This window comes from Antedon mediterranea, chromosome 11 (assembly GCF_964355755.1).
Source record: "Antedon mediterranea chromosome 11, ecAntMedi1.1, whole genome shotgun sequence".
Taxonomy (NCBI): Eukaryota; Metazoa; Echinodermata; class Crinoidea; order Comatulida; family Antedonidae; genus Antedon; species Antedon mediterranea.
This window is the reverse complement of record NC_092680.1, coordinates 9,644,476-9,663,057: the sequence shown is the minus strand read 5'-3', so window position 1 is coordinate 9,663,057 and position 18,582 is coordinate 9,644,476. Positions and strand designations below refer to the sequence as shown.

At 32.3% G+C, this 18,582-nt stretch overlaps 2 protein-coding genes across 4 annotated transcripts; one reads left to right on the top strand and one right to left on the bottom strand.

Annotated features, from left to right (window-relative positions):
- The first annotated feature begins 3,023 nt into the window (after window positions 1-3,023).
- LOC140062422 (5-formyltetrahydrofolate cyclo-ligase-like) lies at window positions 3,024-11,288 on the top strand. 3 transcript variants are annotated; one of them, XM_072108636.1, is made up of 5 exons: window positions 3,034-3,157; window positions 8,343-8,394; window positions 9,210-9,348; window positions 10,096-10,218; window positions 10,502-11,288. In XM_072108636.1, the coding sequence occupies exons 2-5, from the start codon at window positions 8,380-8,382 to the stop codon at window positions 10,726-10,728; spliced, it is 504 nt and encodes a 167-aa protein (XP_071964737.1). In that variant the 5' UTR covers window positions 3,034-3,157; window positions 8,343-8,379; the 3' UTR covers window positions 10,729-11,288. The 3 variants fall into 3 exon arrangements, with proteins under 3 accessions (XP_071964735.1, XP_071964737.1, XP_071964736.1); XM_072108635.1 differs by lacking the exons at window positions 3,034-3,157; window positions 8,343-8,394 and adding exons at window positions 4,722-4,830; window positions 6,167-6,366 and having other exon boundaries at window positions 10,502-10,728; XM_072108634.1 differs by lacking the exon at window positions 8,343-8,394 and having other exon boundaries at window positions 3,024-3,157; window positions 10,502-10,728.
- On the bottom strand, window positions 10,767-16,252 carry LOC140062421 (uncharacterized). Its single transcript, XM_072108633.1, has 6 exons — window positions 15,964-16,252; window positions 15,697-15,855; window positions 14,359-14,597; window positions 13,949-14,102; window positions 13,558-13,596; window positions 10,767-13,083 (listed from the first exon to the last, which is right to left on the bottom strand). The coding sequence occupies exons 2-6, from the start codon at window positions 15,820-15,822 to the stop codon at window positions 12,850-12,852; spliced, it is 792 nt and encodes a 263-aa protein (XP_071964734.1). The 5' UTR covers window positions 15,823-15,855; window positions 15,964-16,252; the 3' UTR covers window positions 10,767-12,849.
- Between the last annotated feature and the right edge of the window lie 2,330 nt (window positions 16,253-18,582).

Below are 18,582 nucleotides of genomic sequence, written 5' to 3'. Positions count from 1 at the left end.
TTTTGCTTTAGGTATTATCTTTACATGGTTAAAATACTGATAAGGTTAATAATTTGTTTAAATAATTTTTAATGCAAACAATTCCGGCATTGCAACAATGACCTTTCTAAAATCAAGTTTGACCAGAATAATGGTCGAGGAGTGTCTTGAAGCTGTACCGATTTGCGGCGCCTCTGCCTTAACCCATGTAGTAATATATCAATTTACCTGAAAATCAATAGGCATGTTCTGTAAGTATATACCTGATGAAATAAGGAAGGACACACGCTGGTGCTAACAAAACTACTTATCAACTTACAATAGCTTAATTTGAATAACAATAGAACAGCAACGCCAAAAACAAACGGGTGAATTTGAAAAGAAATAGGTTTTTTTAAACTACTCGTATAAAAAAGCTGGTACACTGAATCAACTTTTGTTTTAAAATTAAAAATCACAATTTATAACTCTTGCCTCTTGTACAAAAATGATGTTTTTTGGACATGTAGTTCTCGAGAAAATGCAATTTCAGTACACTTGTTACTTTAAGACTGCTCGCCGGCTTTTGAAAATTGTCTCCTATCTTTTAACACTAGCCGGTCTGAAAATAATATCATTTTTGTTATTTGTGAAGTTATTAATAAACCAATTTTGTTGATTTTCAATAGGCATGGTCTGACAATATATACCTATCTACACCCAAAAATTCAGAACGATAACTTGAAAACTGTAGGCGCTATCGTGCTAACAAACAAACAAACAAACATACAAACATACAAACATACAAACATACAACAAAGTGAATACTATACTTGGCAAAATTCTTTTTTGCCAAGTAACAAACTAGCCTTCGCGCATAGCGCGATACTTGGCGAAATCAAAATTGGCCTCCTAAACACACTTGACCCGATTTTTACCATAAATGTGTGTCTTAATGCTGTGTGATTTAAGCTAATTATACTACAATCCTGTGTATACGAGTTAGGTGTACAGGTTATGTAACCAGCCTTTCAACGAACAATAGCTTCAGTCGGCTAACAATAGAACAGCAACGCGAAAAACACACGGGTGAATTTGAAAAGAAATAGATTTTGTAAACTACTCGCATCAAAAACCTCTACATTAAATCTAATTAAGTATTAAAATGACAAATCACAAATTATAACTCTTGCCTCGTGTACAGAAATGAAGTTTTTTGGACTAGTAGTTCTCGTGAAAATGTAATTTAAGTTTACTTGTTTGTTAATTTAAGACTGCTCACCGGCCTTTGATAATTCTGTCCTATCTTTTAACACTAGCAGGTCTGAAAATTATTTTTTAAAGTGGCCCAGAATTGGAACCGTGGTCCGGATTTTAACCAAAATTGGGCGGTGTCGTCCTTGCACCAGGTGACATGTATGGTAATTTGGAGTCATTCGAACCAAAACTGTGAGCGCTAGAGTGATGACAAACAAACAAACACACACACAAACCGCACCAATACTTGGCCAACAACATAACAACATACTTGGCCAACAACATAACAACATACTTGGCCAATTTTCAATTTGGCCAAGTAACAAACAAACAAACAAACAAACAAACAAACAAACACACACACAAACCGCACCAATACTTGGCCAACAACATAACAACATACTTGGCCAATTTTCAATTTGGCCAAGTAACAAACAAACAAACAAACAAACAAACAAACAAACACACACACAAACCGCACCAATACTTGGCCAACAACATAACAACATACTTGGCCAATTTTCAATTTGGCCAAGTAACAAACAAACAAACAAACTAGCCTTCGCGCATAGCGCGATACTTGGCCAAATCAAAATTGGCCTCCTAAACACACTTGACCCGATTTTCACCAAAAGTGTGTGTCTTAATGATGTGTGATTTAGGCTAATTTTACTACAATCCTGTGTATATAAGTTTGGTGTACAGGTTATGTAACCAGCCTTTCAACGAACAATAGCTTCAGTCGGCTAACAATAGAACAGCAACGCGAAAAACACACGGGTGAATTTGAAAAGAAATAGGTTTTGTAAACTACTCGCATCAAAAATCCTGTAAATTAAATCTAATTAAGTTTTAAAATTACAAATCACAAATTATAACTCTTGCCTCTTGTACAAAAATGGAGTTTTTTGGATAAGTAGTTCTCGAGAAAATGCAATTTAAGTTTACTTGTTAATTTAAGACTGCTCACCGGCTTTTGATAATTCTGTCCTATCTTTTAACACTAGCAGGTCTGAAAATAATTTTTAAAAGTGGCCCAGAATTGGAACCGTGGTCCGGATTTTAATCAAAATTGGGCGGTGTCGTCCTTGCACCAGGTGACATGTATGGTAGTAATTTGGAGTCATTCGAATGAAAACTGTGAGCGCTAGAGTGACGACAAACAAACAAACAAACAAACAAACACACAAACCAAACAGATCAACATACTTGGCCAATTTTCAATTTGGCCAAGTAACAAACAAACAAACAAACAAACAAACAATTAACACACACACAAACCGCACCAATACTTGGCCAACAACATAACAACATACTTGGCCAATTTTCAATTTGGCCAAGTAACAAACAAACAAACACACACACAAACCAAACAGATCAACATACTTGGCCAATTTTCAATTTGGCCAAGTAACAAACACACACACAAACCAAACAGATCAACATACTTGGCCAATTTTTAATTTGGCCAAGTAACAAACAAACAAACACACACACAAACCAAACAGATCAACATACTTGGCCAATTTTCAATTTGGCCAAGTAACAAACACACACACAAACCAAACAGATCAACATACTTGGCCAATTTTTAATTTGGCCAAGTAACAAACACACAAACCAAACAGATCAACATACTTGGCCAATTTTCAATTTGGCCAAGTAACAAACAAACACACGCTACCGATTACATACCTCCTTGGCGGAGGTAAACAAACACACACGCTACCGATTACATACCTCCTTGGCGGAGGTAAATAATGTATCGTTTATTATACAACAAGAACGATAAGAACGTTTTAGTCGTCGATAGATGGCGTGCTAGTTCAAAATGGCAGCCGCCAGAGAGGCCAAAAGACTCTTACGAAAAGATATAAAAAGAAGGTTAATGCAGTTATCAGACACGGAGAAAAAGCGACAGTCGCAAATAGTTACAAATAAGGTGATGATGATACTAAATTGAGTTCTTAATTAAATTAATGTTACAGCCTAGCCCGTTGTTGACGTATACTACTACTACTAGTAGTAGGCTATATAACAAGCCTAGCTAGCCTAGCCTAGCTAGGCTAGGCCTAGTTAGTAGTAGCTAGCTAGGCTCTAGCCTATTAGTATTATAGGCTAGGGCCTCGTCATCATGATGGCCGTCTGCAGCGTGCTGGCTGGGCTTGCACTGTGCTGTGGTTTCCTTGCTTGGGAGTTCAAAAGAATTTTATATTATCGGTGTTATAATAGGCTAGTTGGATCAACTGCCGTTTTGGCTCCGGAGTTTTTTTTAGGGTTATTCCATTATTAAAGTGGGGGTGTGTTGTTATGAATATTGTGTGCAGGTACGTCAATAGAAATGACATTGAGAGCCCTCTTCTGTCAGTTGACTGGTTCCCGGTCTACCGCCTTGTAATTGACTTAATCATGATCGAATTCCAACAACTTAAGAATATACAAAATGTTTACATAATTATATAACAATGTACATTGTAGATCTATCTAATAATGTTTTTATTTTTTTGCAGATAAAGGAGGATCATCAATAAAATAAAATGATAAAAATTCCAGGCATTTAATATACGGTTTACTGATAAAATATAATGTACCAATGAAATAAACCTGGTGTTCTGAAACATATTTTAATAACTTTTGTCGGCCTAGCGCCTATGTGTATCTAAATCTATCTAAATAATTAAGTTAGTACAGTATAAACAAATAAAGGGTTAGGGTTATGTATAATAAAACGATAGAAATGAGGCATTATCTAATAATGTTTTTATTGATTTTTTTTTCAAATTTTTATAGTTTTAAAATTCAAGTACCGTTTTTATAGCGTTATGTATCCTGTAAATGCTAACCTAAAAACGTTATCTGAATGTTTCTTTTTACGTTATAGAAATGTAATAAAATAACGGTTATTAGTGAACCTAAACATTAACCAAACACTAACGTTAGAAAACCACTATGTGATTGCTGGACTGCCACAATGGAACAATAGACCTAGGTATGTTAAACAAAGAAATCACGTCAAAGCAGGGTGGAGACGGAATTTTAAGACAAAGGCGTTCTATACAAATGCAAATCTGGTGGTGGAATATAACATGATCAATGCTGACAGAAATTCACGTAAACTCTGCAGTAAAAAAAATGTAGAAACATTATTTGCGTATTAAATCACTATATAAAATGTTCAGCTTGTTTAATTAATATACTGTACAATAATAACCGTACTATGATTTTCTTTTTTAACCTGTTTTGAACGTCTCTTTTATCTACTACAAGGAATAATTTTGCCAGTGTGGCATAGCAAAAAGCTATACAAAACAACCTTATTGCTACACATTTCGAAAATTGTGTAGCAAAAAATACAATACAAAACTATGTTTCTCGACTAAATCAGTTTGATTAGCAATTTTGCTAAAATGTTGAAATGAAATTTTTCACTGTACTACAGACTCCCACTTGTAATTTTAATGCTAGTCGATATATGATTTCTATACTGTACTTACTGTTTATTACAGCTCATACATAGTTGCTATTCTCTTGAGGCTCAAGACGACCAAATAGACAGTTTGATATCCAAGTACAACTTGTAACTAGAATTTAATTCGTCACTTTGACGAACTATAGGTGATCATTTTTATCATTTTATTGACATTCATATTTTTTAAACATGCACCTACGTTAACATACAATCGGAAAATGTTGATGTATGCCATCCTATTATACGCTTATAGTGCTTAATTGTGCCTATTATATGCCATATACAATATGTACAGTATATACTGTACTGTGTATATCTATATACAGTGTAGCATAGGTGAAATTACGGGACCCACATCATGTTCTAATTTTTTGGTATGATGACGTTGTCAAAATAAACTTGAAGATAACAATATCGAAAGATAATGAATTGAGTAATAAAATATAACAATTGGAAGAAAATTTGGCACGTAGAAGGGCGGTGCGCGCTATTTAAAAATTGTATAACTTTTACGAAAGCGATGAAAAAAATACTTTTTAACTTCAACTGGCCATACGGTAACGTCACAACATCCAATAGGCTTAATTTTTATATGAATTAATATAAGCTTCGCTTGACGACGTTACACAAATGTCAAAATGTTAACATAGTTCACAAAATGTTATGTTTGCAAGTTTCAGAGAAAAGCGTTGCACAAAAATCATACAGAAAGAAGAGAAATAAAAAGTTGATGTTGATGATGATTTCGTACAATCACAAGAGGTTATCAGCAACTTCGTTGCGGATAACCAATAAAGATTTGATACAATAACAATAGGTGATCATTTTATTCTAAATGATCACCTAATTATGAATATTAAATTCCTGCTTCCAGACGACGTCACACTTGGGTTTAATCAGACCTTAAAAAACCTAGTATTTGATTTTCTTTACCAAAATGATTATATATTGTACCGTTACTACTGTATTATTCCAACACGTAATTGCTATTCTCTCTCTCTCTCTCTCTTTTATTTCTAGGCGTTTTTTAAAGATAAATCAGTCCTTAAAAACCTAGCTATTTTGGTTTGAAATAATCATAACCTATTGAATTCCAACCTATTGTACCGTTATGTTGATTTGTTAAACAGTACAGTACATAAAATTTCATTAAATTCAATCTTCAATTTGAATGAAAAAGCTAAACGGTAGTGTTTCAAATTTTGAGTTTTAAAAAAAATGGTTGGGAAGATAAATATTAATAAAATATATGTAATCAGGTTAAGAAACAAAAACCGCTGTAGCATAGTTTTACTTTTTTTTTTATCGCTGCACAAAAGTGTCTCATTGAAGCTTACAATATTACATAATAAAGCATATAACAATATCGCTCATGCCGACATGGAGCTATGTATACAAACTAAAATATGGCACATGTATATAAACCAAGATCAGTTGTCTTCAAATCACTCATTTTTCGAAAAACTTTCAACTATATTATAGGCCTACAACTCCGATATTTTACTGGGTTCTCGATTTGATTTTACTGCGATTTAAACCAAGGACCATGCTGCCGAAGATAGGACCACATTTGTTTAATGGATTTGATGACTACCTGGACTTTTTCCAACGAAGGGGTTTTTATCCAACTGCCAAGGATTGCTCGTACTGTAATGTACCAATGTACATGTCTACTCGTAACCGTAAGTGTTCTCATCATTAATTATTATAATTGCATTTAAAAAACGTAATTTAAATATTTATAACCTGTACCATTATATGTATACTTATGTCTTTATTATAACCTGCATTTTATGTGCAATTATTTAGTAATTTTATGTACCATTTATTAAGTTACTGTAATGTAAGTTAAGTAATTAATTAATTGTAAGTAAATAATGATGTAATTTAATAAAAAATATTTATATTATTGAAATGAATTTCTAAATAAAAATACATTGTCAATTTAATTTTGTTGTTGTTATGTTTGGTTTATTTTTGGCTATCCTATGTATTATGATAATTTTGCTATTCTATGTATTAGAATATTTATATATAACAGCATATCAAAATCTTTTAATAAAGAAACTAAACAAAATTTGTAAAAAGTATACATGAATGATTTGCATTTGTATAGAACGCCTTTGTCTTAAAATTCCGTCTCCACCCTGCTTTGACGCGATTTCTTTGTTTAACATACCTAGGTCTATTGTTCCATTGTGGCAGTCCAGCAAACACATAGTGGTTTTCTAATGATAGTGTTTGGTTAATGTTTAGGTTCACTATAACCGTTATTTTATTACATTTCTATAACGTAAAAAGAAACATTCAGATAACGTTTTTAGGTTAGCATTTACAGGATACATAACGCTATAAAAACGGTACTTGAATTTTAAAACTATAAAAATCAGAAAAAAAATCAATAAAAACATTATTAGATAATGCCTCATTTCTATCATTTTATTATACATAACCCTAACCCTTTATTTGTTAATACTGTACTAACTTAATTATTTAGATAGATTTAGATACACAAAGGCGCTAGGCCGGCAAAAGTTATTAAAATATGTTTCAGAACACCAGGTTTATTTCATTGGTACATTATATTTTATCAGTAAACCGTATATTAAATGCCTGGAATTTTTATCATTTTATTTTATTGATGATCCTCCTTTATCTGCAAAAAAATAAAAACATTATTAGATAGATCTACAATGTACATTGTTATATAATTATGTAAACATTTTGTATATTCTTAAGTTGTTGGAATTCGATCATGATTAAGTCAATTACAAGGCGGTAGACTTGGAACCAGTCAACTGACAGAAGAGGGCTCTCAATGTCATTTCTATTGACGTACCTGCACACAATATTCATAACAACACACCCCCACTTTAATAATGGAATAACCCTAAAAAAAACTCCGGAGCCAAAACGGCAGTTGATCCGGCTAGTTTAGATAGTACGCCAGTTTCCATTAAAGATGGCATTATAGGCCTCCCCTAGCCATAGGCCTAGATAGGCCTATATCGTTGACACAAATTACAAATTGATGTAGCCTAGTGAACAAAAACAATTTAAGAGTAGACTAGGCCTAGAGGGGCCTGTGTGGTATGATTGGGTGTCTTCCAATATAACATGATGGAACACATTACATCGGCTAGCCTAGTCGCTGTATAGATCGAGTCAAGCATTTTATTTTTTATTTCGATTTGCATTGACAAACCCGCTCTACCCAGCACCTTCTCAATTCGGTCTTTATCCCCCTTGCTGATATTCCCAACCCAACATACAATCCCCGTAGAACATCACTGATTAGTAAAACATTCTATACTATAGCCTAGTAAATATCCTGCTTTACCCCAAATGAACCGAGTTTACCCCAAACGAACTGAGTTTACCCCAAACGAACTGAGTTTCCCCCAAACGGACCAACTTTCCTCCAAACGAACCGAGTTTATCCAAAACGAACCGAGTTTCCTTAAGCAGTACATCCTTGTATTTAACTTCTTAACATGTTCACCAATTTAAGCTTATACTAGTCAAACACTACTTCCAGATACTTATAATTGTTAACAATCTCTACTTCCTTTCCTTTAATGTGTATTGAATCTATACTGTCAGACCAATTATGTTTTCGAAAATCAATCTGCATTTCTTTTATTTTATTTATGTTTAGTTCAAGAAAATTGTTGCCACAGTAATCGGTAAATCGCATGATCTCAGAAAAGGTACAGAGAAGAATCGTTATTAATAAGTCCAAGCCGAGTCGTCATATTTTAAAAAATACATTTAATTATGTCAATGAATCTGTTACCATTTTGTTTCTGTATCTACAATTGTTTTATTAATTTATATTTAACATTAATGTAAAACAAATAAACATAAAATAATGGAAATGAATCTGTTATCATCCATTCCGATTTACTATAGTTTATAGTAACCTATACTTGTATAGTAAGTATATTATCTAGTAATATTGTTACAAAATCTTGGCATTCTGTAACAGTAACCTAATAATATTATGCTTTAGGAAAAAGTACATGCTTGCTAGTTTTATTTCTGTATTGTTCCTTGTAGTTTGTACCGTAGGTTACATATAAACAGAATAATTGTATTGTTTTCCATTCAATAGACACCCTTCTCTACATAAAACACAATACACCCTATCATAATAATGGTATAGTCCATATAAGTTGAGGTGGCCGAAAACGGAACCTAATCCTAATATATTATTAATAAAGGTGCAAATATTACCGTAATAAGCTAGGCTACTGTACTGATGAAAAAAGGTCTTGAACTTGATTAAAGAGTTCAATGCTGATTTAATACTAGCCTAGTCGGTTCCAAAGAAATGGAGCAGCAAAAGTAAGTGACCGGAATTAATAATCAATATACGACCATTACTTTTTAGGACTTGATGATGGAAGTAGGATCCATATAAAAAGTGTAGGAAGAGATTTTACTTTATTCACTTTATTCTCAAACCTACAAATGTTTATTGTAATTTGTTTATAAAGAAATTTACCTTTTTTTCTATTTGCAGTTACTGGAACATCCAGGTTATATCCAGAGTCAGCGAATATCTGTGTACCTTAGCATGCCGGACCAAGAAGTGCATACAGAGGGTATCCTCCAAGACATATTTAGACAAAATAAACTATGTTATGTTCCACAATATATTGGTGAGTGCAAATCGAGATGTGAAAATTTGGCATATAGAAATTTTTTTGTGGGGGATTACCCGCAAAATATAATTAAAAAAATATAAACATTTTATTTTGTTTCTTGAAGACTCTGTTTAAAGGCTGCTACACACTATAGGATGAAAGAAAAAGGTCGACGATAAATAGATTTATAAACATATACTTTTCTTGCATAAAACTTTTTAAAATCCCATCAAAAAGAACAATAAAATCATTGTATCGTGGAAGATATTATTGCTCTTATTAATGACATCATTTGATTGGATGTGTGAAAATTTTATTATCAAAGTCCGCATAAATGCTTAGCCTATTATAGTTCTAGACTGAAAACTGTACTCATTTTGTTTGTTTTTTATATGTTGATCTACTTACTACTGACTTACTGACTGTTTATTGATTTAAATATATATATATAAAATGATAATTAATACTTGACAATAATGCAGATAATAGTGAAGATATAGCACACTAATGTGTCTTAACAATGTGTATATCCCAACATTTATTATGCAATGTTCATAACTTGTACATACCCTGTAGAATTTCCCTAAAATGTACAGTACAACCCCTATTAAGAGAAAACTTTTGGGTCCTACAAAATGTCCCGATTAGGTGTTGACCATAGTGTTAAAACATATAATTGCCCATGTTTATTTCATTGTGTACCAAATAATACATTTTGATTGATCTGTAATATAATGTGTCTTAAATATCTTGCATCTAAAGGATCTGTGATGAATATGTTACGAGTAAATTCAATGAAGGACTATGAATCTCTACCAAAGACAAAGTGGAACATTAAACAACCAGCAGATGATGATAAAGATAGGGAAGATGCTTTATTAACAGGTATGTTAACAAGTAGCCAAAAGAGGCCCTTAAGTTTAGGTGATAATTGTGCATACTTAAAGGACAACGTTACCGGTAAACATAGTTTTGCAAAATATTAGAATTGTAAGATTTCACATGTGTGCTCATCGTACAGCCATTGTCTGCAATGCATAGGAAAATAACATACAAGTAAATATGCTTTAATTAATTAACACTTTAAATGCTAATATATAGTATTAAATTATTTATTGATTAATTAAAATAAAGGTATTTATTTTTGATTAAAATTCAAATGTTTTAGGTGGTTTGGATCTGATAATTATACCAGGTCTTGGCTTCTCAAAGTTCGGTGATCGCTTAGGCCGTGGCAAGGGATACTACGACAAGTATCAGACCAAATGTCAGCAACTCACAGGAAAAAAACCAATCACTATTGCACTAGCCTTCAATGAACAGATGTGTAATGATGTCCCTACCACAGATTTGGATATCACAATTGACTATGTTTTGTTTTGTGATGCTGTATAACATTAAACAAAAGTAAAAGATTCGCAATAACACAAAAATGAATTACTATGCGATGTATTTTAACAGGAATAGTTCTATCATGTTTTGCTATTAATGTGCAACCAACAACATACACTGAGAGGCATATTTAGCCACAGTTAATTCAACGTTACGGCCACAAGAATTGTAGTGCAGTGCGGTTGTCGTAAGAAAAAACAATCTCCTGTGTGGGCCACAGGTCTGTCAAAAAGTGGTCAGGTTGAAACCCTAACCCAACCGTACTGGTGGATACGGCAATGCCACCTGGTCATGACATAACATTGTTGTTGAATGATTAAAATCTGCTTCGATATTTTGCAAGATTGCTTGTTTGGACTGCTCAAAAGATGTATTTTAGGTGCATACAGTTTTAAACTTTATTATGTGCATTACACATGAAAATATGAACTTACATAGAAAGGAATACTATCCATGTAAGACGTTTTTCTCTTTGCAATTCAAACTACTGTATTATTTTATATAAAGATATACTTATACTGTTTGTTGCAGTCAATAAAATATTCACTAACAATAGGATACTCTGTATTGAAGATCGTAAGCAGTACAGGCATTTTTTTTTAAATGGCAACATTTCGACCTTTCTATTTTTCAACATAATTAGTTACTTATCATAATTGACATGCGCAGAATCAATTATTGTGTTCTGCGCATGTCAATTTTATAATAACATTAACCATGAAAATAGAAAGGTCGAAATGTTGCCTTTTTTTTTTAATCACTGTACTATTAATATTATAGTACTAAATTAAATTTCCACCCTTTTTATTTTTTTGACATGATTCATTCATATCATACAAAATAAACAAGTTGATCAAAATTTTGAAATTCAAATGAAATAGTAATTAGTATAACATTTTTTGAAAATGTCCCTGTACTAATTTAACTGTATTTTTATAATACTTTAAACACTTTTTTAGATCATCTCCATAGTTATATTATTTAAAAAAACATTATTTACAGCCCATAAAAATGTCTCCTAAACAAATTATATAATATACAAATGCTCATTAATAAATTCGTCTATATCACACTTTATACACATCTACGATCAAACACCCTAACTTGTTTACCATTTTTGTTAAAATATAACAAGTATCCATTAAAATAAATTAAAATTGTCAAATACATTAATAATATATAATAGACATAACTTGAATATATATTTGCATAATATACTTTCTAAGTACACAACAAAGCATGTTTTGTAGCTCGGATTATTGTATAGCACTATTTTAGTATAATTTTAAAATAATATCAACCATTTGATGATTGTCCATCATCTAAAAGCAAGTACGTACAGTAACTAAATAATTCTATGCAGACTATCCATTGTGCATTATGTAGGCCTAATCGACCATGAAGTTGTTGTTGTTGTAAGGCTACGTACGGTATATTCAAACTTATCCTACTAAAGCTTGGTTCCCACTTAAACGCAACGCAAGGACTTGTTAATCGCTAGTAATTTGTCCAATTACGGATGGATCGACAGGACTGTGTTGTGTCTTGTAGTGTCCAAGTGGGAACCAATCGTTAGATATTATATTGGTGTTGTAATTTGCCAGTATTCACAACAAAGGCTGCATTGCATTTCTTGCATAGAAAGTAGTGCATTTGCAAACTCCTACTTCAATTTAAACGATATTAATCAAATAATTCGTCATCAAGGATAGGCCTATGAATATTCCCCTTTTTTCACTATTATTATTTTACCATAAGACATGTTTTTATTATGTTATTATACTTAATATTGATTGTCCATGCATTCGACAACACATATGGTTGAATGGGAAAGTTGTCGAGAAACGTAGCAATGGAAATATGTGGTGATGTTATTCCGAATCCATACACCTTCTGAAAGTGCTTTTTTCCCTTTCTTTTTTGAAATTATGTTTACTATGGTTGTGGACAAAATCAATGTAGGCTATTTTATTTATTTTTATTGGAATTTCACCTTACTTTTATTATAAATGTTTAAATTAAAAAATTATCTTAAATTATAAAACGATTTTAATAAACACACTAACGAGTCACTTAAAATTCCGTCCCATCTCATCAACCCTCTCCCTTACAAAAAAAAAGTCTTCAGTTATTCTCGTCATCTTCTCTAAAAATAGTAAAAGTTAGGACAATGGCTACAATTAAAGCAGTTAATAATAAAATAAGAATTGCTATGACTACCTTACGGCAGTTACGTCGTATATTATTTTGCACAACTTGAGTTTCTATCTCAACGGCCTTCTTCCCACTTTTGGTACTGCTCTTGGTCGTAGACTGCCCGTTCGTTGAATCAAACCCAGCCAATGCATTATGTGTGTTCTGCAAACAAAGGAACATTGTCATTTTTTATTTTTACCAAAATAAACTGAGAGCAAACACTTTCTTACTACACGTATTTATTACACTCTATATCATAATTTCTACTGTATCTCATATTATTCATGGCATTTTCAAAGTTCCACCCCATAGGCCTACGTTTGTTATCTCTTTATTTCTAGCTCAGTATTGGCGGAAGAGACAAGACGGCCTAAAAATGTATGCCTAGTTTTTTTTACCGAAAATAAATTATATTAATCGAATATTACAAGCCTTATGTTTGTCAAGTTGAATTATTGCTGTCAAGTATTGTTTTGGATGAAGGGATGGATGGAAGAAATTTTTTTAATATAAAATAAAAATTCAAGATCTATTTATTTATTCTTTTAGGCGAGGCGAGAAATATAGTGGTTGACAGTAAACAATACATTTTATTTAGAATGAAAACAAGTTATACCAAACTGAGGACCTACATACCTTATGAATTCTTGAGGGCATAACTCTTCCAAAGCTTTTCTGATACAGAAGTAAAAAAAGATACCGTAAGTATTACTACAGTTAACTAGTGGTTAATTCAATATGATGCATATCAAATCAGAAGTTTCACGTTCTAATATGTCATGTAACCGTTTATAAATTATTATTTGTCTGAGCTGCAGGTCAAGTTTCTCATTCTGATAAACTTGAATATTGATTTAAATGACCAATTTTATGTGCTTTGATATAATAAATATAAAATAAATATCAAAGTTATGGCGAAGTCGTAAACTTGATCAATTTTAGTTTTTGATGAAATGCCCCTTAATTAGACTTAAGTGTACTAAAAAAAATATATGACATTTACTTTTTTTATTTTAATGAAACTTACCACGGAGCCATTTCTCTCTGTTGATACATTATTACTATTATTTTGTTTCGTCTTCTGGCTGTGTTTAAATCGGAAGTTTTTACTATATGCTATCTTGGGCTGAAGCACGACTTCTTCCGTTTCTGTGACTGGATTTGTTTCTGAAGACAACGGCCTACAATAATAATAATAAGATTTAAATTGATGATGATTATTAATTTGTCATCATACATGATATTATTATTATCTTCGTTCTTCTATATTTATCTTCTCGTCATGTTCTTTATTATCATCTTATCTATAGCTTAACCACCACTACGTTCAAACGTACATAACTTTGTACTACAAATAAATACATCAATCGCATTTGCTCATATTTTTTACTAATTAATTTATTAAAATAAATATATGAATGGTGTTTTCTATCATACCGCGTTGATGAAGAATAATCACTACTTCTGGGCCTATTTTTTGGATGGTAATTTTTTGCAGACATTGTCGCTCGCCGTACTTTATCAGCTTCCTCTGGCGTCACCTCTATAGTACCATTTTTGTCGTAGAGGGGGTTAAGTTTCATAGAGCTTGGTGTTTCTTCGTCTGCAACACCAAATACTGTTACCATTTTAGCGTCATCAGCTTCGTAATCGTTCAACTTATTTAGTTTAAGCCTCTGTCAAAAAAGATGAAAGCAATGGTGAAATAGTCTAATGAGACAATAATCAATTAAAGTTCAAAACTGAGCACACGATGTACATACAGTGCCACTCATGTTTTAAGCGTGCCGAAACATTATTGCGGCATGACGGTAATATTATAAGAATTGTATTTAATATTATTTATAAACAATATTCTTACTGTAGTATACTATCAAATATTGGTGTTATGCATTTTTCTGATGAATTATAATACTCAAGTGATTCTACTGATAAAAATTGTGTAAGTGATTTACCGAAACTGAACTCAATAGACATATAATCTAAAGTTCTGTCTACACTATAAAACTAGTTTGACAAAAAAAGTGGGATGTGCCCAAATATTGTAGTGATATGACATCATTATGTCCATATGTGCGCACATTACGTATTTTGTCACATAAAGTTTGATTGTGTAGACAGGGCTTAACTGGTTTTCATACAGGATAATGAGTGTTTATAAATTTCCCGGGCTTTAATTATCCTGTTTTACCTAAACAGACACCCTCTTTTTTGAAAGGTAAATGTAGGGGTTGGCCCACTGGTTCTGCTTGTCTTCACACATTGTGGTCGTATTCGCCACACACTTAGGTCTAAATCCTAACAGAAATACCATTTTTTCTAAGTAAGAATTTTTGACGTCACAATTCAGTGTGATTCATGGTGAAATACTGAATTCACCTTTGTTAATATTGTTCGATGTAGACCTATTCAACAACAACGCAAACGAAATAGGATATGAAATAAAAACAATTTCATGTAATGGAGCTTTAAAATAACAAAAAGTTTAGTGGACACATTGGCATAATGGTTATTTAAAAGACAATCAATTTATTAATATGCTGTATAATGGTGAGACATTCATATGGTAAAGAATGAAATATACCCCAGCTCACTCATTTTTGGGCTGTTTCATATATGGCCCCTCTCCAATTTAGGCCTATGTATTCACACCTGTGGTAATTTACATGTGAATATTCGGCCGTTGTACGCTAACCAATATTTCGTCTGTCATCTATCATATTTATCACGCATACAATTGTTATAATTATATGAATAAGAAATTATTATATTTACCACACTTCCGTTTGTAGATCCAGCGGATAGGGCATCTTGCGTACTTTGGGGTCGAGATTGGCGTCCCCTCTTTTTGTGGTACAGTCTATTATTGCCAACCTCATCATGTGACACATCCGCCGACATTTGGATATTGTAGGCCTATTTGATTCACACAATCTGTATACGATCGAGAAAGAACAAGATAACCAATTTTAATTCTGTTTTGTTACGGAATGGCACATTATAAAATGTGTGGTATATTAAAACACTGAATTCTTAATTTACCGTATTATAAATGATGTCACTGTCCCGTAGTATCCCGTTGAAACTGTCAGTAAAAGCTTGTGTTTAGTCGTGTTTCATCTGTTGAATCAACATCATTGTGAATAATTCACAGACACAACTACTGGCGAATATCTATAATCTAAACTGTATTATCGTTCAATATTTCCGATCACTTCGTATACAAGGTATTCCGATTATTATTTTTATTACTCAGACACACAATATTACACCACGCCCGCAGGATGCCGTTTTCTATACCTGATTGGGTTTTATATGAATAAGAGTATTCAATAACAGGTAATAACACTGTCGTTTCAATAGGATTGTATTGACCCATTATTCTACGTAATCACAAAAGCCTTTTGAGATGCAAAACACCACTATTGTACTAATCAGGCACTCATTGGCGGCGCTGTACAAGTTAAAGACAACGTTTCATACCTACAACACAGACATTCCAAACCTCTGCACGTTCCAAAGCTGGACATAATATATTCATTTTAAAATCGTTGGAGATAAAAGTTCAATATTTTAAACATTATTAATTCTAAGAATAATTGATTAAATGCTTTTTAGTTTTTAATTTATTTATTTTATTCCTGATCACTAGTTTTTATTTAAATTACATTCAAATAATTTTTACTTCAATAAATTATTGCTCCAAAAAAAAGCACGACCACAAAAACGTTACATTTAGGAATTATAAAGGTTTTAGTGAACACAGTTTTTTAAATGATATAATTAATAACAATATAAATAGTATTGATGACTGTAGTAATGCAAATACTGCATGGATTAGTTGGCGTAATGAATTTATAAAAATCTGTAATACCCATACCCCAATAAAAACATGCAGAGTTAAACGCAGATGTTCACCCTGGATAACCCCTGATATTCTGAAATTAATGTACGAACGAGATTATATCAAATTAAACTGGTAAATCCTGACCTAAAAATGAATATAAGCGACTACGAAATCTCGTTACAAATACTATTAACAAGGCAAAGCGCGAATATTACGATACAGTTCATCTTAACTATAAAAATAATCCAAAAAAATTATGGAATGAGATAAATCGAGTAACTGGAAAGGGTAAAAAGAATTTGAATACTACAATTAATATTGAAAAGTGCAATAAATATTTTACTAATATTGGAACAAACATGGCCGATTCTTTTGATAAAAATAGTTTTCCCAAATGGAAAAATCCTGATTGTCTTTATAAATTTAAGTTCCATGAGGTTAATGTTGAAACGGTACAAAATAAACTCTCAAAATTGCCTTAAAAAACATAGATGTGATAGACTTTAATAGAAAATTACTCCGATAATTACTCCGATCTCATATTCCTTATGTCAAATATTTAACTCGAGTTTATTAAATGGTATTATACCAGATGACTGGAAATAGCAACAGTTACTCCTATTTATAACAAGGCCATATAGATGGCTGCAGTCGCGTGCTCATTAGTATTTACCGACCGACCAACCATACCTACCAACTGACCGACATTACTGAACATGTTTAAAAATGGTGAAATGTTTAAAAACATTTATATTTTTGTAATTTACACGTGCGTAGCCTGTCACTTTTGACGTGCTCGTATAACGTAATTTCGAGTTCAAAAGTAAGTCAAGAAAACAGAAATCGGGCAAAAAGAGTGCGCAATAACATTTAACGCACAGTGCGCGCGCAAAAATCTGCGCACTCATGGCAATTTTGTAAACTCTTAAAATTTCCTGAAACGTACTCTTATTTCATCGAAAATAAATTTTGAAAATTTTAAGCGCGTACGCATGCGTTACATGCGCTACGCACGTAATTGTATTGCCATATGATGATTTATGCCCTGAAATTTATGAGTACCAAATTTTATTTAATTGTGATTCATGGTTGTGAAGATATGATTACAAACATGATTTCGTTAAATCGTGCGTAGACTGCGTAATTTTTTATTGCGCACCGTGAAAACATAACCACATCGATTCCTGGCCATAAGGAATATACTGTGAAAAATTGACTTAGCTAGATTAAACTGATATCAAGATAAGGTCAGAAAGCGATAAAACGCATAGTGATACCGGACCGACAGACAGACAGACCGACCGACAGCCAGACCGACCGACATAGTGAACTATAGAGTCGCGACTAAAAATAAAGGTGCTAAAAACGATATGTGTAACTATAGACCAATCTCAGTGATTGGCCAGATAGCAAAATTAATGGAAAAGGAGGTACAGTTACAGGTTATTGAAAATCTTGTAAATCATAACTTAATTAGCATTGATCAATTTGCCTTCTTAAAAGGCCACTCAACAACAACATCCCTACATAGGGTTGTTGATGAATGGTTAGAATATTTAAATGATTCAGAAATGATAGGTGCATGTTTTCTCGATATTTCAAAATGTTTTGACACAATAAACCATGATATATTATTATATAAACTAAACAAATACGGTTTTGACACAGTATCAGTTAAATGGTTTGAAAACTACTTAAAAGGGAGAAAACAATTTGTGTTTGTAATGGTAATAAATCTGATTTTGAGCTAATCAAAATTGGAATTCCACAAGGGACCGTTACTATTTCTTCTTTTTATAAATTACATTTCAAAG